The following is a 19910-nucleotide window of genomic DNA, read 5'->3' on the forward strand; positions in this document are numbered from 1 at the left end:
TCTTTTTAAAAATATCCTATTTATGTGAATGCTTGCCAGCATGTGTCTGTGCACCACATGTGGATGCGGTGCCCACAGAGGCCAGAAGAAGGTGTCGGATCTTCCGGAACTAGAGTTGTAGACAGTTGTGACCCACTGTATGGGTCCTCTGAAAGAGCAGCTAGTGCTCTTGACCACTGAGCCAGCTCTCCATTCCCAACCAAGTATGTCCTTTAACTGATTCAAGGTCCAGTCGAGTTGACCACCAAACTTAACCACTGCAGCATGTAATTGGGGTTGGGGCTTCAGGTTGTGTATCTAGGGGTGGGGGCGGGCACCAACACTCAGGGCACTGTACTCTGCACTGCCAGGGCAAAGGCTCCGTGGCCTTGGACCATGATGGCGAGAGTGGGAGGAGCCAGCCTTCCTCCTCCTGGCTCTGCAGGTCCAAAGTTACCTATGTGTGTGTCCTATCCATGAAATGAGTGTGGTCTTTGTGCCAGCTCCGTGTTATTTGAGGATTGAGTGAGGGCACAGAATGTAGCCACATGGTGGCTCTTGTGTAGCAGGATTCTTTGGAACAGTAAACTGTAGAAACTGGGCTCCTTGTAGCTCTGGGAGGTAGATGAACAGTCATTCTTGGGCTAGAAGGAACTGGGGCCCTTTGGGAGATCCTGCAGTAGGAATTCCTAGAGGCTTCCTGTAGCTGGGTTCTCAGCCCCCGTCTTTCACTTGGAGCCCACCTGCTTCTTGACATGAGTTTGGATGAAGAAAACAAAATGACATCTTTGTTTTCCCAAGTGTCTGGTACATTTACCTCTCACCTGATTGTGCGCTGTGTGCAGAGAGTCTCAGTGGCCATGGCAATAGCTGGGGCTTGTCGCCTAGAGTCATGCGCAGGCAATAGAATAGAATAGAATAGAATATTCTATGGTTACAGGTCAAAAGCTCTTTTTCTTTTCTGTTTGGTTCTCTCTCCACCTCTCCCTTCTCCACGAAGCACCATGGTAACTCCCCCACAAAGAGTGCATAGGTTTTGACCAAAGCTTTGGGAAAATAGCCACACAACTGCATTGGTGTGATCAAGTTCCCTTGAAGTCTTGGCTGTCTTATTTGCTGGTTTATAAATACCAGCCCCGGGAGTCCATAGGCTTTGCCTGGCTGCCACAGGGAAGGGACACAAAACAGGACCGGTCACTGGTGTGGTGACATTCCCTGTACTCTCAGCACTAGGAAGCCTGGGCAGGGAGACTCTGAGTGTCAGGCAAGACCCGATCTCACAACCTCTGGAAAAACAAAAACAAAAACTGCAAGCCGAATATCAAAACAATACCCCCAAACTCCTCCTTTAGATGACAGCACATCAAGCCTTGTTAAACAGACTTTCCTAGAGTTCACCCTTGGAGCATCTCTCTCAGTAAATTGAAACTGGCTCTCTGGAGGTCCCTGCCCTGAGCGGTTCAGGAGGGAGCACTCCCAGGACCAGACTTGGAGAAATGTGAGTTTGGCCTATGCAAGTGACTGAGCACTTGTTGGGTTCCAGGTTTCTTTGGGGGTGATGAACATTCTTTAGTCGATTGTGATGACAGCCACAGTCATTGAATTGTGTCCTGAATGGGTGTATTGTGCCCTGTGTGGATTATGTATCTCCATCAAGCTGAGAAAACAAAAAATGACTCAGCAGTGGCCTCTCTCTGTTCAGGTTCCAAGTTCTCAGAGGGGAATGGAGAGGCCCAGCCGCAGACCTGCTCTGGGCGGGGCTTTTGTTGTCTTTTAGAGGTAGGCAGCAGCCTGGTGAGGAGCAGAGGGTCACGTGGCAGAGCTGCAGGGGCTCCTGGGGTCCCTTGCCTGGACACTTGGTCCCAGGGCTCTTTGGCCAGTGCCTCCATCTCTGTGTGACCTGGTTATTCATCATGGAAGGGGACCAGAGGAGAAACCCAAGTTCCCAGTGAAGCCGTTGATGTTGGTTGTTGCTTGGTGGTGAATTGGGGTGCTTTACCGCCTGCACATAGGCTTCCCTGTGCTCAAAGTGGCTGGAGTCTCTCTGAAAGTCTTCTCCTCAGAATCACAAACTTAGGTTCAGTCCTGACCCGGTGACCTCATAGCTCTGGGACCTGGGGGAGGGTTTTTAAATTCCTCCAAGTCTCACCTGTCATCTTTCAAACCTGTCATCGAAATGCCTCCCTTGCAGGACTGCTGTGTGGGTTCAATGAAGTCATAGCTCTGAAAGCATGTTGTAAACCACAGCCTCCTTCCCTGGGGTTACAAGCTGGTGACCAGAGGGTGGAATCCAGCCTGCAGTCACACTTGCTTCCCATGGGACGATGGAAAGCACTTGGAATGAGTTTTCCACATTGAAAAGTTGGTCTGTTGTTAAAGCAAACACAGGTTTGCCGTTCTCCTGGAAGAATCAGCTCCTGCATTCAGGCTGGTATTCCATGACCTGTTCAGGTAGCTACAATTGGAGAACAGCTGCCCCAAGCACACAGGGTGTGCATCTTCCCCAGCTCCCCTGGGCATCAGTAGACACATTTCAAAACTCATTCCAGACACCAGCCCGGCACACAGGCATCAAGAGAGCATCTTCTGCTCTGAGTAGGACTTTGTTGCTTTTCCTGGTGTCAAAGACTGCACTTTGGTAGGATCCAATCATAATCGTGCAATGAAGAGTAACTGCAGTTTGTGGTTGGGGACATGCATCTGGAGGTCAGAGGTCAACATGAGTATCTTCCTTGTTTCTCTACCTCAGTTCTTGGGACAAGGTCTCTCAGTAAACCTGAAACTCACCAATTAGGATAGAATGGTTGACCAGCAAGCCCACATCTGCTTCTCCTTCCCAGCACTGTGGGCACAGACAGGTGCAGGTACCTGTCTGCCCCTGGCTTTTCAGTGGCTGTTGGTGCTGTAACTCAGCACCTCATGCTTGCATGATATACCTATACTGAGCTATCTCCCAATTTTGACCCCAGGAACATGCATTTATTGGGTGTCACACCAAAGCCCTTCACCAGCACTTATACAGCCTCTGAGAATCCTCCCTGAATGCTGTAAAGTAGGAATCCATGAATCTGTTTCACTTACAGACACCTAGAACTGAAAAGACTGTGTCTGGGGCTGTGGAGGTAGTCAGTAACAGAGCTGGGATTTGAACCTGGATTCATCTCCCCTAGGGTCCTTCAGACATGAAGTCTGTCATAGGCTTTCTTTGCTCAGGGCCATCGGGTTAGCAGCTCTTCATCCCTCCTCAGGAGAGGTAGCATCATCGGGACAGAAGCACCTTGCACCTTATTTCATGTTCTGTGTTCAGTTGCCAGTATCCAACCTCTGTCAAAAAATATTGACATATATTTTCAACTGTGTGCCATTCTGCACAGTGTGATGAGGTGTCACCCCATCTGCGTTGTGCGTCTTCATTTGTGCAGTGGGTCCACCCTGTGTGTGCTACCTGTCGTATCCGGCTCAGGTCGCTGGCCAGTCCGTGAGTGTACTGCTTTTGCCTCAGTGCCCAGAGCACAGGAATAGTGATGCTTCTGTTTGGATCTGCCAAAGGGAACCCCCGGAGTGGGTCCTTTCTGTGAAAAGGTAGAAGTTCTCAGCTTCATTAGAAAAGAAAAGCATCTTATCTTTTGTTACAGTGTGCTGTTAAATTTATTCCGACTTACACAAGGAGTCGTTGCTAGTCTCTTACCATGAAGGTTGCATTTAATTGTCAACTTGACATGATCTAGAATCATCCAGAAGGGATTGTCTAGATCAGATTGGCCTGTGAACATGTCTTGGGGGATTAATTACCTTAGTCAAGGTGGGAAGATCCAACCATTGTGCAGCTCTGTTTCTGTAAGCAGCAAGGGATCCTGGACTAGGAAGAGTGGAGAACCTCGGCTGAGGACTAGCGTGCATTGATGCAGCGCTCTCTGCTCTTGACTGTGGATGTGATGGGAACAGCTGCTTCACATTCCTGCTGCCTCGACTTCCCCACAGTGGTGTGCTGGACTTGGAGCCAAAGAGCCTGATAGCCCTGAAGTTGTTCTTGTCAGGGCGCTTCTGTGGCAGCAACAGGAAAGGAACTAAGAAAATTACAGTGTTTATATTAAACTTTCTCATGGGTGTGTATGTGGAAGGAAAAGTAGTATCTCTAGGGTTAGGTACTTGTGTGGTTTCTGGTGTGACTGGAGTCTAGCCTCTGAGGATTAAGAGGGACTTTTGAACTGATTGGCTCCTCAGGTGAGCAGGGAAGTTCCATCTGAGTAGCCATGACCAAGAGGCGGTCAGATGAGCCACACCTGAGCCACGACACCATGCTTGGATTTTGCATGAAAACAACCCCCCTCCCATTTACCCTGTTCAGATTTGTTCCCTTTCATGTCACAGGTTTGTAGGGGGTGGCGGGGAGTGACTTTTATTTTCGAGTTTTGTTTCACTGTGGTAGCAACATGTAACAGAAGCTCTACTCCTAAACAGGCTTTCAGAAGGACTGTACAGAGTCACTGACCTTACATAAAATGGTGTCCAGTAGATCTGGGGAGTGTTTTGTTTACTTGACTGGGAATTTATGCTTGTTGGTCCCTACCTCCCCATTCTCTACCCTCTGCAACAGCCATTCACCCCTGGCGCCATTAATTAGATGGTTTTAGATTTCTCTAAGTGGACTAGGGCAGTGTTTATCCTTGTGACTGGTCTATTTCACTTAGCATGAGTTCCCAAGCTTCCTCCACTTTGTCACGTACTACAGGCTTTGCTGTTTAAGTCTCCACAGTCTCCCACTGTGTGCATAGACTCTTTTCTGTGCATACATCTGTGAAAATTGTAGGTGGTTCCCACACCTTGGCCATGATAACACTGCCGCCATAGACACGGGTATGCTGGTATCCCCTCCAGAACCTGGACAGGTACCCAGACAGTACTGTGGTAGTCAAAGCAAGCCGCATGACTGAGGGCACTCAGGGGTCCCAATATTATATGGGGATCAAGAGAAGGAGTTGAGTTGTTCAGGGGTATTGAGTGGGTGGCTCTTTGTTTTGATTGATAGGCTTGGGTTATATAAGCTTTTGCTCATGTGCATGTCCCTTCCCAGAATGCATCATATTTTAGTCATATGCATACTTGATAGGCATGGGCAAAAGACAGTAAATAGAAGATTTTTTTTTCCTAAAAGTTCACACAGGGGACAGAGTTTGTCTTACTTTGCATGCAACCAAGCAAGTTTGGCATGATTGGCTCTCTACCCTCCATACCTGGATAGAAACTGTTCACAAAAGGGGGAGTTTTTGATGGTTTTGAGGGGAGAAGAGATTTATTTCATTGTTTGGAGCGAGGTGTACATGCAGGTTGGCAGGTGTAGGGCTGTCCTAGGTTGCCAACAGGTTGGTAAGTGCGTTGTTAGGAGAGGGTGTGAGTCCCAGCCAAGTGGAGTCCCAGGTTGCTAAGGTAATCCCTATGCCTTGCTATTCTCCATGTAGTGGAACAGACAGTCACATTTAGCAACCTTTGGTGGGATAAATAAATAGAACTGACACACCAGGCTCAGTGTCATGGTCCAGAGCCCTGATTTTGTGTTGGGATTTGTGGGAACGAGAATGTTAGGACCTTGTTCTCTGGCCCTATCACTGAGGCTGCAGCGGGGAGATACGTTTTCTTGTCTTTTCCTCATTAAAAGCAGCTATAGAGATAGCAAGGCATCCACATTCCACTTCTCCCGTTCCGTCCTCCTGGTCCATAAGTCTCTGCTAATCTGGGAGCTGAGGAAGTGCCCCCTACAGAGGAAGTCAGGCTTAATGTTAAACACAACCAACTCCATCTGTAAGAAGCACCGAGCACTGGAGGTTGGGTAATTTTGTGGTTTTAGGCATTGTGGGGATAAAAGGAGTCACCAAGGAGGACTTCAGGTCACTGCTGGTTGGCTTTGTGGATATAGTGGGAGGTTCCACCTGAAAAACAAAGGCCAGAATGAGCTCCCCGGTGCCCCAGAAGGTATGGTTTCAGCTGAGATTGGAAGGAAAATGAGCACTTGGTGCTAGAGAGAGGAGGGGGGGCAGAGAGGGTGTCATGACAGGGAGCACAGTGTGAGTGGAGGCCTGAGGTAGGATGGGGTGCTGTGTCATGGCAGGGAGCACAGTGTGAGTGGAGGCCTGAGGTAGGGTGGGGGTGCTGTGTCATGGCAGGGAGCACAGTGTGAGTGGAGGCCTGAGGTAGGGTGGGGGTGCTGTGTCATGGCAGGGAGCACAGTGTGAGTGGAGGCCTGAGGTAGGGTGGAGGTGCTGTGCACACCAGAGGACCTGGAAGCGAGCCGTTGGGACTCATGAGGCTGTGCAAAAGCTGCCTGGGAAGTGAGGAGACACTGGCACCTGAGATGCCAGCCTCGGATCTGCTAGGGGTCTGTCTCTCCTCTGTCTCTCCTTCCCACCCCAGGGCCCTTCCTTCCTGCTCTGCTCCCAGCCCATTGGTGATCTGGCTCCTTGGCACCCAGCCCTTACTGTTCATTTGATCATACACTCCTCTTCTGATGAACCAGCCAACAGTTCATAAATATGCACTCAAAACATTGAACCGAAGTGGACAGTGAGACACAGAGAGGTGAAAGGTCATCAGCTGGTGAGTGACCCTACCAGGACTCAGAGATGTGCTGCTGCCTCCAGCTCGGCCTCCCCCAGAAGTCCAGCAATCACTTCTCAACTATTCCTTCTCCCAGGGAGTGTGATGAAGTGGGGATTCCTGAGAGCAGGGACTTCAGAGGGACAGTGTCAGGCCTTTTATTGGCTCAGCGAAAGGAAGGACTCACTTCCTTCTGGCTCCCTCATAGAAACTACCTCATTGGCATTGAGTTGCCCCATCTAGGAGGGAGCCTGGCCAAGGACACCAGGGATCTTCCCACTGGAATGCCATCTCACCCTAACACCTCTTTCTTCTCCTAAAAATGTGCAGCCTGGGGGAGATGGCGCAGCGGATAATAGCTCTCGCTTAGCAAGCATTATTGGAGAAATTATTTTGGCCACTCCACGTAGTTAAAAGGATATTTATCTAATGGCGTAACTCACAAATTAAGTAATGGGTAGGTCGCAGGGTCTGGGGAAGGTGTAATGCAGTCCAGCGGTGTTCTCCGGAGCTCTGCACAGTCAATCTGCACCGGTCAGCGTTCCGGCCGGCCGAGAGAGCGCCCAGAGCGAGCGCTCGCCCATCCAGCTCTCGGGTCCCCAGGCGCCTCCCCTTGCCCTGCCTCGTAGGCGTGACAGTTGCCAGAGTCTCAATGGGGGTTGGAACTTCCAGAACCAAGCTGGAATGGCTACCCACTACAAAGCATGAGGACCTAACCCTGATTTCCCGGCACCCATGTGAAAAGCAGACATGGCTGTGTATGCCTCTAATCCCAGAGTGGGGAGTGGAGACAGGCTCTCTGGTCCACCAGCCGAGCCCTAACAGTCAACTTTTAGAGAGCCATTCTTAAGGCAGTATACGTCAGAGAACAATATAAAAGACACCCATCCTGCTCTGGCCTCTGCATGCCCAAGTACAGGCATGCACACCCGCACACCCTCATGTATGCCTTGTAACATGTACAGACACACGGCTATGTGGTAGGGGAAGAAGAAAGAGAAGGAGAATAAATAACTAAAAATCCGTGTGTGGACTGACTGGGGTTTCCGTTATGTTTGTAGAGTGCTTGCTGAGCATGCATGAACCCCTGGGTTCAGTCACCTGTGCTGCATAAAAGCAGGTGCTACATGCCTGTAATCTGGGAAGTGAAGGCCGGAGGATCAAGAGTTCAAGGTCCTCCTCTGCTTTATAGTGAGTTCAAAACCATGAAACCCTGACTCAGAAAGGGGCAGGGGGCTGAAGGGCAGAGATAAGCAGATTCTGGAGCTCACTGGCCAGCCAGTCTGGCCACATTTGGTGAGGTCAAGATTTAGTGAAAGACCCTGTTTCAAAACAACAAGGTGGAGGATGGCCAGGGAAGACACTTGATGCTGACCGCTGGTCTCCATACGTATAGCATTAGCACTCATTTATGTTCACACAGAATACATATACCACATACACACATAAACAACAAAATTATGTGTATACATTAGCACATTTTGGTGCACACACAGAATATATACACACACAGACACAAAACAATAAAATTTCTAGTTTAATACTAAACGCAAACTGAAACCATTGTATGAGCTCAGGTGTTGCTGTTGGCACAGTGCTTGCTTGACTAGCATGCACAACTCCCCGGGTCTGTCCCCAGTACCACAGAAAACCTGATGCAGTGGTACATGTGTGTAATTCTGGCCCTCGGGAAGTAGAGACAGGAGGACCAGAAGGCCAGAGTCATCCTTAGCTGTACAGCCAGTTCAAGGCCAGACTGAGATACATGAGGCACTGTCTCAAAAAGAAAAATAATCTACCTGTGCTTGGTTTCAACTATTGAACCATCCTCAAATATTTAAAAAAAAAATGTAGTCACTGAAACACAGAAAGTACATGGAATTCTTGTACAGCGCCATGGACATAATCTGTCACCTCTTTGGTTCTGAGCAGCCCACAGAAGTGCTCACCCTAAGCCATTCCCCAAATTCCTTTGCCTATGGTCCCACTTCTCTGAAAGTGTGTTCATTGGTCTCCCACAGGGTGGAGACATTAGTGTTGAAATGAAGTTGCTGGAACACTCACACTGTGGTCTATTCCCAAGGCAGATTCTTAAATTTAAAAAAAAAAATGTATTTTAGTATCCACGTAGCCGAACGAACAAAATAGCCTAGTTAGAAACAGCTGCAAGCAGAGGAAGGCCGTGGTGATCTGCCGGCTGGGACCGACTCACAGGCAGCCTCGCCTGGGTGGGTCAGATGTGCGCAGCTCACATTGTTGGGATGTTTGAGCATCATGCATCCTCTTTCTTGTTGATACAGTAGGAACAGTTCACATAGCTAGGAATGGCTTGTCCACACCTCAGGCTTCTCCGCCCAAATCTCACCCCTAGGCAATGTCACTGCAAATACCTTCCCCGTAGATCAGGCCGCTGCTGGCTGAAGCCCTGTGCCTGTGCTCTAAATAGCCGCTCCACACACATCTTCCTCCTGTGCACATAGACATAGCCAGCATCACATCTACTTGAGAGGCAAGCATCACAAGATCAAGGCCAGCTGAGCAATGGAGTGGGGCCATCTTAAGAAATACAACAAGGGCTTTCTGGGCCAGTGAATGGCTCAGCACGTGATGGCACTTGCTACCAAGCCTGAGGACTATAGTTCATTCCCTGTACCCACCTGGTTGTAAGAGAGAACCAACTCTCTAAGGCTGGCCTCTGGCCTCCACACATGCCCTGTACTCACATACATGTATACACACAGGGTGGTGGGGATGGGGGCATGAATGAAGGAAGGAAGGAAGAAAGAAAGAGAAAGAAAGAAAGAAAGAAAGGAAGGAAGGAAGGAAGAAAGAGAGAGAAAGAGAAAGAAAGGAAGAAAGAAAGAAAGAAAGAAAGAAAGAAAGAAAGAAAGGAAGGAAGGAAGGAAGGAAGGAAGGAAGGAAGGAAGGAAGGAAGAAAGGAAGAAGGAAGGAAGGAAGGAAGAAAGAAAGAGAAAGAGAAAGAAAGAGAAAGAAAGGAAGAAAGAAAGGAAGGAAGGAAGGAAGGAAGGAAGGAAGGAAGGAAGGAAGAAAGGAAGAAGGAAGGAAGGAAGGAAGGAAGAAAGGAAGAAAGAAAGAAAAAGGTGATTTTAAGGGAGAATGGTTCCCTGGTCATGGAAAAGCATGTTCTTATTGACTGGCAAACTGCCGCCGTTTAACTGATATTGGACTGGGACTTGTACAAGGAGAATTCTTTACTGCTCAGCTGTGAGGTGCCAGTTATCTTGCATACTTTTCAGTGCCAGGGAGAGTGACCTCTGGAGACTCTTCTGGCTCCCGACCCATCCTGCCTACAGGAGATACAGCCTGCAGGCTGGAGGGGATGAGGACACCCGTGCTCAGTGCCTGTCACCTCACAGTTGATCCCCAGCTGTGCTTTGCCATTGGCCTTGTCCCTCCATGGAAGCCTGCATCTGGTGGTGGGCGGCCTCCAGCTGCAGGTCTTCGGTTCCCACAGTGCCCCCACCTGCACCTGCTTCCTCAGCCTGGGATCATAACAGCATCCTGCATGCACCAGGCCCTGGCGCCTCACCTCCTTCTGGCCCCCGATGGGCAAATAATCCTCCTTTGTTCCTTCTCCTCTTAACCTGCTGGGTGGGTCCTGCTAGGACCCAATACCGTGCCTGGCCTACAAGTAGGAGAGGTGTGGCTGGACCCAGTGAGCAGAGACTGTGTGTGAGGGTTGGTGGGGTCAGCTGGGCATTTATCTCCTGCGAGTAAGGACCCTGGGCAGTATCATCAGGAGAGCCACTTTGGGAACGGGATGGAAACCACCCACCTTTTTGCATTGCACCCCTTTTTTTTAGAAAGAGTCTGTGTAGTGTCTGAGAAACACACTTCCCTCTAAGCTGGAATGGTCTCTTGGGTTTTCTCTCTCACAGAAGGAGTCCAGATCAACCCTTGCTGTTGGTGCGGATCCTTGGGAGTGGGGCTGTATTTAAAGTCAGGGCAGTGGCTTCTGTGATGTCATCTGTGGAGGACCCAGAGTCTTCCTTCTGTAATTAGACAAATGTAACTTGTTTCCACCATTGTCCATGGGAAATGAAGGAGTGATCATGGAAACACGGGCCATTGAGCTGACAGGTGATGGCCAGTTGTTCTTTGGACCCCAAAGGGAGGCTGTCCTGTCCCTCTCTCTCCATGCTGTTTGCCTCCGCTCCTGAGTGGCCCTGCCCTTATGAAGCAGCAGGCCGTTAATCTCAACAGCTGCCTAAGGGAAGCACTGTGCTAGTGGGGGCCTTAACTGTTCTGCTTCGTATCTGGGCTTATCTGTCATCGTTTTTCTCCACCAGGATCATCCAGAACACGGAGTCCTCTTTCTGGTTCGAGAACTTCTCAATGTGATCCAGGACTACACCTGGGAGGACAACAGTGACGACAAAATGCGAATCTATACCTCTGTCCTGCACCTGCTGTCTGCCATGAGCCAGGACACCTATCTTTACCACATAGACAAAGGTAGCAGCATGCCAACCAGCAGCCCTCAGCATGCCCCCATTTCACCATCTCTTCCTGGTGTTTGTGTGCACATATTTGTGTGTGTGCACGCACATGTGGAGGCCAAGCTTGGCTCTAGGTGTCTTCCTTAAATCATTCTTCACCTTATTTGTGTGAGACAGGGCCTCTCATAGAATCTGGAGCTCACCAATCTAGCTGGCTAATGAGCTCCAAAGATTTGCCAGGCTCTGCAAGCCCACCATACCCCTGCAGTGCTGGGGTTAAGGCACACGCTCCCATGTGCAGGTTTTACGTGGGAGCTTGGTATATGTGGTGGTTTGAATAGGAATGGCCCCATAGACTCCTGTGTTTGAATGCTTGGCCATAGGGAATGGTGCTATTAGGAGGTGTGGCCTTGTTGGAGTGGGTGTGGCCTTGTTGGAGTAGGTGTGGCCTTGTTGGAGGAAGTGTGTCACTGTGGGGGTGGGATTTGAGGTCCCAGATGCTCAAGCTAGGCCTAGTATGTCTCAGTCTCTTCCTACTGCTTGCAGATCAAGATGTAGAACTCGCAGCTACATCTCCAGCACAGTGTCTGCCTGAATGCCCCATGCTTCCCACCATGACGATAAGAGACCGAAACTCGGAACTGTAAGCCAGCCCAAATGAAGTGTTTCCTTTATAAGAGTTGCCGTGGTCATGGAGTCTCTTCACAGCAATAGAACCCTAACTAAGACAGTCTACAAACTCAGCTTCTCATGATAGTGCAGCAAGCACTTTACCCAATGAACTATGTCTCTAGCCAGGCGGGGTCTCATGTAGTCTGGCCTCAAACTCACTTTGTAGCTGGAGATGACCTTGAACCTTTTTGTTTTCACTCTGTGTAGCTCTGGCTGCCTCTGTGTCCCTTGACCCTGAACTCTTGATAGTCCCCCCTCTCTAAGCAGAGTGCTAGGATTGCAGGTATGTTAATGGAGTGTTGAAGATTGAACCCAGGGTTTCACACATGCTAGGCAAGCCGTCTATTAGCTGAGCTACATCTTAGCCCAAGAGCCACATCCTAACCCCAACTTAGACTCCCCAGGAAGAGGCCTGGTGACTTGTAGGATCAGTTTTTGTGGAGCTGCAAATTGAATCCAGGGCCTTCTATGTGCTAGGCAAGCTCTGGGCCACCAGCTATCTGTGTGTGTGACAAGTACTTGAAGTCATTTTGACCATGTGCTGGGGTTGCAGAAGCACCCTTGGCTCAGTGGTTGAATACGCAGTAGATGAGTGTCATCACAGACTGTCCCCACCCCAGTCCGGGTGGGCCTTGGCGTAGAGTTCTGTTCCCCGAGCTTCAGGAGACTGCAAGCCCTCACAGTTCCGATGCTGGGAGGAAGGAGGCAGTCTTGTTCTCCCACCTGCTACAGTCTGTTCTTGGTGGCACTGGTTTGTCAGCAGCCTCCCCCTGTCCCTCCCAACACCTTTTCTTTACGTTTTCTAATTAAGCCCACAGAACCCCAAATTGATTGCATAGTCTCACCTGATCCCAGATAGGCAGGAGGATTGGAAGTAGGTTATCCTCAGCTGCATTAAGTGTTTGGGGCCCAGCCTGGGCTACATAAAAAACCCATCTTAAACCAACAAACCCCGTATTTAGGATCCCATGACCTTGTACTGTCCCACCCAAGTGCTCACTCCTGCCATGGCCTATTTGCTTGGCTATGTAGATGGGCCAGGTTAACCTTGTCCCCCAGTGGGTCCTCAGATCCTGGCCTAGAACCTAGTGCAGAGCTGACCTCATTCAGTAGCTGCTGTTGTAAAAATTATTTCCCTGGGGAGAAGTATACATCTACCTGCTGCTTATAAGCCCCGACAACAAACCAAAGTATGGTTCCACCAAAGGTCCCCCTGGGGAAACAGTGACTTACTATGCTTACTGATAGTGCATGGGTGACGCACAGCAGCCACGCTGAAGTCTTCAGCCAGCACAAGTGATGGCTCCCCACAGCTACATAGATGGAGTTCCATGTCAGCTACACAGATGGAGTTCCCCACAGCTACATAGATGGAGTTCCCCACAGCTACATAGATGGAGTTCCACTTCAGCTACATAGATGGAGTTCCCCACAGCTACATAGATGGAGTTCCCCACAGCTACATAGATGGAGTTCCCCACAGCTACATAGATGGAGTTCCCCACAGCTACATAGATGGAGTTCCCCACGGCTACATAGATGGAGTTCCACTTCAGCTACATAGATGGAGTTCCACTTCAGCTACATAGATGGAGTTCCCCACAGCTACACAGATGGAGTTCCCCACAGCTACATAGATGGAGTTCCACTTCAGCTACATAGATGGAGTTCCCCACAGCTACATAGATGGAGTTCCCCACAGCTACATAGATGGAGTTCCCCACAGCTACATAGATGGAGTTCCCCACAGCTACATAGATGGAGTTCCCCACGGCTACATAGATGGAGTTCCCCACAGCTACATAGATGGAGTTCCACTTCAGCTACATAGATGGAGTTCCCCACAGCTACATAGATGGAGTTCCCCACAGCTACATAGATGGAGTTCCCCACAGCTATATAGATGGAGTTCCCCACAGCTACATAGATGGAGTTCCCCACGGCTACATAGATGGAGTTCCCCACAGCTACATAGATGGAGTTCCACTTCAGCTACATAGATGGAGTTCCCCACAGCTACATAGATGGAGTTCCCCACAGCTACATAGATGGAGTTCCCCACAGCTATATAGATGGAGTTCCCCACAGCTACATAGATGGAGTTCCCCACGGCTACATAGATGGAGTTCCCCACAGCTACATAGATGGAGTTCCCCACAGCTACATAGATGGAGTTCCCCACAGCTACATAGATGGAGTTCCCCACAGCTACATAGATGGAGTTCCCCACGGCTACATAGATGGAGTTCCCCACGGCTACATAGATGGAGTTCCACTTCAGCTACATAGATGGAGTTCCCCACAGCTACATAGATGGAGTTCCCCACAGCTACATAGATGGAGTTCCCCACAGCTACATAGATGGAGTTCCCCACGGCTACATAGATGGAGTTCCCCACAGCTAGCTTTCTCTAGCCCGCTTACTCTCTCACCTCCTGAGGTCCCAAAGCCACATGGAATTGGGGCAGAATTGCATAAACCTAGAATCCTGAGTGAGGATACAGTGGTCCTCACAACTCCCTCCTTCTCTGATGGAGGGAGCATCTACAGTCCATGGGCCCAATCCTGAGGGGCTTTTGCAAGCAGGCACCACAGATCTGGTGAAGAAAGTGGCTGTTGTGCTCAAAGGATGTCTTACTGTTCTAGTGATGTGAAGAGACACTGTGACCAAGGCAACTTATAAAAAGAAGGATTTAATTGAGGGTTTGGTTACAGCTTCAGAGGATGAGTCCATGACCATCATGGTGGGGAGCAATGACGGTCAGACAGGCAGGGCACCGGAGCAGTGGCTGAGAGCTTCCATCCTGATCCACAGGCAGGAGGAAGAGAGAAAACACACACAACACACAACACACACACACACACACACACACACACACACACACACACCACACACACCACACACACACACCACACACACACACACACACACACACACACACACACACACACACGAGAGAGAGAGAGAGAGAGAGAGAGAGAGAGAGAGAGACAGACAGACAGACAGACAGACAGACACAGACACAGACACAGACACAGAGAGACAGAGAGAGACAGAGAGAGACAGAGAGAGAGAAACACAGAGAGAGATAGACAGAGATGGACAGACAGAGAGACAGACTGCACCTTTGCATGGGCTTTTGAAACCTCAGAGCCTATTCCCATTGACACACCTCCTTCCAACAAGGCACCCCCCCAATCCTTCCTAAACAGTCCACCAACAGGGGGCCAAACATTCAAATATATTGGGCCTATGTGGGCCATTCTCATTCAAAGCACTACAGAGGACCATGTTCTACAACATGGTGCATCTGTGTATGCGTGTGTGTACATGTTACACAATGACAGCCATCAGGGCTAAACAGAGTGAGAATAAGCACAAACCCAGAGCTTCAATTGGGAATTTGAACCAACAACTATTCTAGCCCTGAGGGGAGAAATTCCTTCACCAGCACAATTTTGTGTCTTACAAAATTAGGTGATGGCAAATGCCTATATCAAACCACTGTGTTTCTTATAAGAGTGCCTGCTGTCTTTGCAACTCAGCAAGCAGAGTCACCATGAGGTCTGAGGTCCAGGCTAGAAGAAGGCTCAGGCAGTAAAGGCCCTGAGTTCCGTCTCCAGAATCCACATAAAAACGTAGGTAAGATAGTACACTGCACATTTGTAATTCCAGCCCTAGGGAGGCAGAAAGAACAGGATCCCTGGGCTCTCTAACCAACTCTGTCCAGCCCACATGTTCAGCTCTGTGAGATTGTCCAAGCCACTGAGAAACCCTGTCTCAAGGGAGACAGATGACATTCATGGGCACAGTACCCTGAGCTTGTCCTCTGGCCTCTAGGCTCCCACATACACAGGCATCTTAAAAACAGAAGAAAGACTGGCAAGATGGCTCGCCTGGTAAAAGCTCTTGCCACACAAGTCCAGCAACCTGAGTTCAGTCCCTCCAACCCACATAAAGGAGAGAAGCAACCCGTGAGGGTTGTTTTCTGACCCCCACGTATGTGCGGTGGCATGTGTACCCACACAGGAATAGTAAATAAAAATGAAAACAGCCAAGAAGAAACCCCAGGACCAACCCCTGTGGCCTGCATCACTCACCACTGAGCTAGTGTTAACCAAAAGACTCCTTAAATGGGCAGTTCGAGGTCAGCTTGGAGATTGCCTGTGGTCAGAGGAGCTGGGGAGCAGGGCGCCTGGGCTGTTTTCTGTGTTCTTAATGTCTGTACCTGCTTCAAGGGCTTTGGAGAAAACATACTAGTATTCGTGTGTAGAGAGGGAGCCTGTGAAGGATGCACAGTGGCCAGGGGTTCTGGGTTGTTGAGTCTGTGTGAGAAGCAGGCAGGTATCCACTGTCATGGCGCACAGTGGCCAGGGGTTTGCAGCTGTTGAGTCTATGTGAGAAGCAGCAGGTATTCGTCGGCATGTGTTTTATTCAACTCTTCTGTACCTCTGACAGTTTTTTTCATCAAAAGCCTGGGAAGCTATGAAGCTCCCTTGTCGTCCTGAAGTAGCAGGCAGACATGAACATAAAGCATGCCTGGGGTTTCCTTTTCTCCGTTTCATTCTGCGCAGGTTCGCTCCTTCTCCAGAAGCAATGCAAACCACAGTGGATGTGTAAAATAAAGGAATATGATTTTTAAAAGTTAGTTCCTGGGAGACTATAAACCAGGAACTGCCCATAGCTGCACGATCCCGCTGTGTGTAGGGAGGGGTCCACTATGTATACTGTTGTTACATTGTGTGTGATGTGTGCACATGTGTATATGGGTGTATGCACAAGTGTGTGGAGGACAGAGGTTGATGTCAAGTGTCTATAGTAGACTCTCCGAGACTTTACTTTTTGGAACAGGGTCTTTCCCTGAACCTGGAGCTCATCGACTGGCTTGGCTGGCTGGCCAGTGAAGCTCTAGGGACCCCACCCACCTCTGCCACTTTTGTCCTTATACTAAATACAGACACCTACAACCACACCTGGACTTTTCACATGTGGATCCAATGTGGGTTTCATTCTTGCATGACAGACACTTTACTGATAACCATCTTCTTAGCTCCCAAAGGGGACTTCTTCTTCTTTTTAGTCAAAGTCTCACTATGTAGCCCTGGCTGTCCTGGGACTCACTATGTAGATAGACAAGGCTGGCCTCGAACTCACAGAAATCCACCAAAGGTCATTTCTTAAGAGTTCCAATGCCTGGTTTTCCTTGGTCTTGGAAAGTGTCTCTTGAACACCTTCCCATTCCTGTAGCCCACATCTGGGAACAGTTTCTGTGCAGTCACTGAGAGATTGTGACACACCCCAGAATAGGACCATCCATACCACCCCCCCCACCCCTTCACCTGTGAGTGGACCCTTTTGTCTTTTGTTCTGTATTGCACAAAGGGTCAAATTGGAGGACCTTCTGTGTCTTACGGATATTGTCTCCTGAGCTGTGGGTGAGATGAACTCCTTCCCATTTGCTCCTTAGAGCTGGTGACATAAGGGTACTAGGAAGCACAAGTACATCTCAGCAGATAAACAGAGCTTATTAGCACCCCGTGTGTGTGTGTGTGTGTGTGTGTGTGTGTGTGTGTGTGTGTGTGTGTGTGTGTTTGAGACAGGGTTTCTCTGTGTAGCTTTGCGCCTGTCCTGGAACTCGCTCTGTAGACCAGACTGGCCTTGAACTCACAGAGATCCACCTGCCTCTGCCTCCCGAGTGCTGGGATTAAAGGCGTGCGCCGCCGCCGCCGCCGCCACCACCTCCCGTAGCACCTTCTTTAAACAGGACTACATTACTGCTCTGTGCCCCACTGAAGGCCGGACACGATCTGGTCACCTGACTTATCAGACACCACATATTTCCCTTTTCTGGAATTGGTCCTGCTTCCTGTCACCTAGGCCCTTGGCCTAATGACACTGCACCTGGCCATGAGGACATTGGTATTGGGCACTGGGATGGAAGAGGCCGAAGCTGAGAAAATGGGAATAGAAGCTCGTGTAAGCATGGAGGGAAGGAATGAGCGCTGACAGGCAGAAACTGTGTTCCTTGTTTGTGAAGCTGGTGCTAGCCGACCAAAGGGGAAGGACTGGGGAGATGGCTCATTGGCGAAACACTTGTCACTCAAGCATGAGGACCTCTAGGAATGCAGAGACAGGTGATGGCTGAGGCCTACTGGCCAGCCAGCATGGACTCGTGAGTGACTTCCAGGCTACTAAGAAACCCTATCTAAAAAAAAAGGTGAGCAGCTCCTGAGAAGTGACACTCGAGATTGATGGCTGGCCTCCAAACACATGTGAACATGTGCATCTCCAGAGGAGGGAGGGAGGGAGGAAGGGAGAGAGAGAGAGAGAGATCGGAGTGCAGCTTAGTGTTGGAGCTCCAAGCCTAGGTTCCACCCCCAGCCCTGCAGAAACAAAAACAAACAGCCCACATGTTCACAGCGGAGACCAACTGAGCTGTTCTGGGCCCCTGCACAGGGGATGAGGTCAGCCCACGGGCAAAGCCTCAGAGCTGACCTCTGATAAGCAGATTGCCTGACTTTATCATTTAAGTGAAACCTAAACTTGACCACAGCAGAGTGCATGGTGTTTCCCCTACCCAGCAGGGGCCAGGCTCTTTGAAGGAGAGAGGGAAGAGGAAGCCTTGCATAAGCCATCCTTGGCTGAACTAGTCTTTCTCTAGGCAGTGGATGTCTTAGGAGGTGGCCAAGCAGAGGCTTTGTTCAAGAGCTGGGCATGGTGGCTCACACCTGTAGGCTTAGCACTTGGGAGGCTGAAGCAGGAGGATTGCCATGAGTTAGAGGGCAGCCTGGGTTAGAGTGATTTCTAGGCCAGCTTGAACTATAGAGTGAGATGCTGTCAGACAGAAGCTTTAGGAGTAATGGACTGTGGAATGTGATAGCGGGCATGGGTTCCATCTTGTGGAGCAGGCTTTAAGTCCAATCAGAAAGTGGTTGATTGGTCCCATAGCATTCATACCATTATTGGCACTGTTGGGCATATAAGTCATTACTGTAGCACTCAAGGTTCATATCTGGGTAAGATTGTTGAATACTTGTCTTCCCTGGTAGCATAGATAGAACCTTCCAGAACTGTAAAAGCTAGCCAGTTGGTTTTAAGAGTCCCACAGCAGGCACCTAGGTGCAGTGGATAAGAACTTGGGCTTTGGAATCAGACTACCCTGTTTACCATCCTAGCTAGGCCCACTTCTGAGTCTCAGTTTTCCCACTCACTGAAGATGTACGTGCCATCTTTCTTGTGCTGATTATGTGGATCCTTCCATAACACAGAGTGCTTGCTACAATGCCTGGCAGCTGGAGAGGGTCACTGTGGTTACTGCTGTCCCCTCCGGGCATGGCCAGTGGGGGGATGACTTCCACACTGCTGGCCTCAGGCCCAGATTTGGCCCCAGGCTAGGTGCTTTCTTGGTGAATCCTAAAGCCAGTGGGTCACCTTGGCCATTGCCATACCTGCCAGGCCTTCCTGCCATCTGCCAATCCCATGTGACATGCTGCTCTCGTTTGTTTAACTAGTTGACTCCAATGACAGCCTGTACGGAGGAGACTCCAAGTTCCTGGCTGAGAACAGCAAGCTGTGTGAGGCGGTGATGGCTCAGATCCTGGAGCACCTGAAAACCCTGGCCAAGGACGAGGTGGGTACCTGCCATCTCCACCTGCCACATGCTCGGGAGGTGGCACTGCAGGGCAGGAACACTGCAGGGTGGGCGCCCTGCAGGGCAGTTACACAGTGCTCCATTGTGGAAGGGAAACAAATCTGTCTGAACCATGGTTCCTAGTCTTGGCTGTTCTCTGCCTGCACAGTGCTTCCCCAGCACCCAAATTTCAGCTCACTCCAACCTCTGGTACCCAGGAGTCTGCTCTCAACTTACAAGTCCCGTTCCCCCCCCCCCCCCAAATATTATGTATCAATTAGAAACAAACAAATGACAACAACAAAAAAGGCTGGGCACAGTAAGAACACACCTATAATTCTAGCATTCAGAGGCTAAGACAGTGTGGTCATCAGTTATATATTAAGACCCTGTCTCAAACAATGGCCTGGAGATATAGCTCAGTTGTCAGAGTGCTAGCCTAGCACATACAAGACCCTGGGCTTAATCCCTAGCATGGCGTAAAACAGTGTGGTGTGGATGCCTATGATCCCAGCATTTGAGGGGTGAAAGCAGGAAGATCAAGAGTTCAAGGTCATCCTTTGCTACACCAAGAGTT

At 49.8% G+C, this 19910-nt stretch overlaps 1 protein-coding gene across 2 annotated transcripts in view; it reads left to right on the forward strand.

The window, feature by feature from the left end:
- The window catches only part of Vps35l (VPS35 endosomal protein sorting factor like), a 110793-nt gene that overhangs the window by 89237 nt on the left and 1646 nt on the right, over window positions 1–19910 (forward strand). For both annotated transcript variants that reach the window (XM_006985693.4, XM_042282476.2), the window contains exons 28-29: window positions 10881–11046; window positions 19215–19333. In XM_006985693.4, coding sequence (XP_006985755.1) covers window positions 10881–11046; window positions 19215–19333 — 285 coding nt within the window. The remainder of the gene's footprint in view (window positions 1–10880; window positions 11047–19214; window positions 19334–19910) is intronic.

Source organism: Peromyscus maniculatus, chromosome 1 (genome assembly GCF_049852395.1).
Source record: "Peromyscus maniculatus bairdii isolate BWxNUB_F1_BW_parent chromosome 1, HU_Pman_BW_mat_3.1, whole genome shotgun sequence".
Taxonomy (NCBI): Eukaryota; Metazoa; Chordata; class Mammalia; order Rodentia; family Cricetidae; genus Peromyscus; species Peromyscus maniculatus.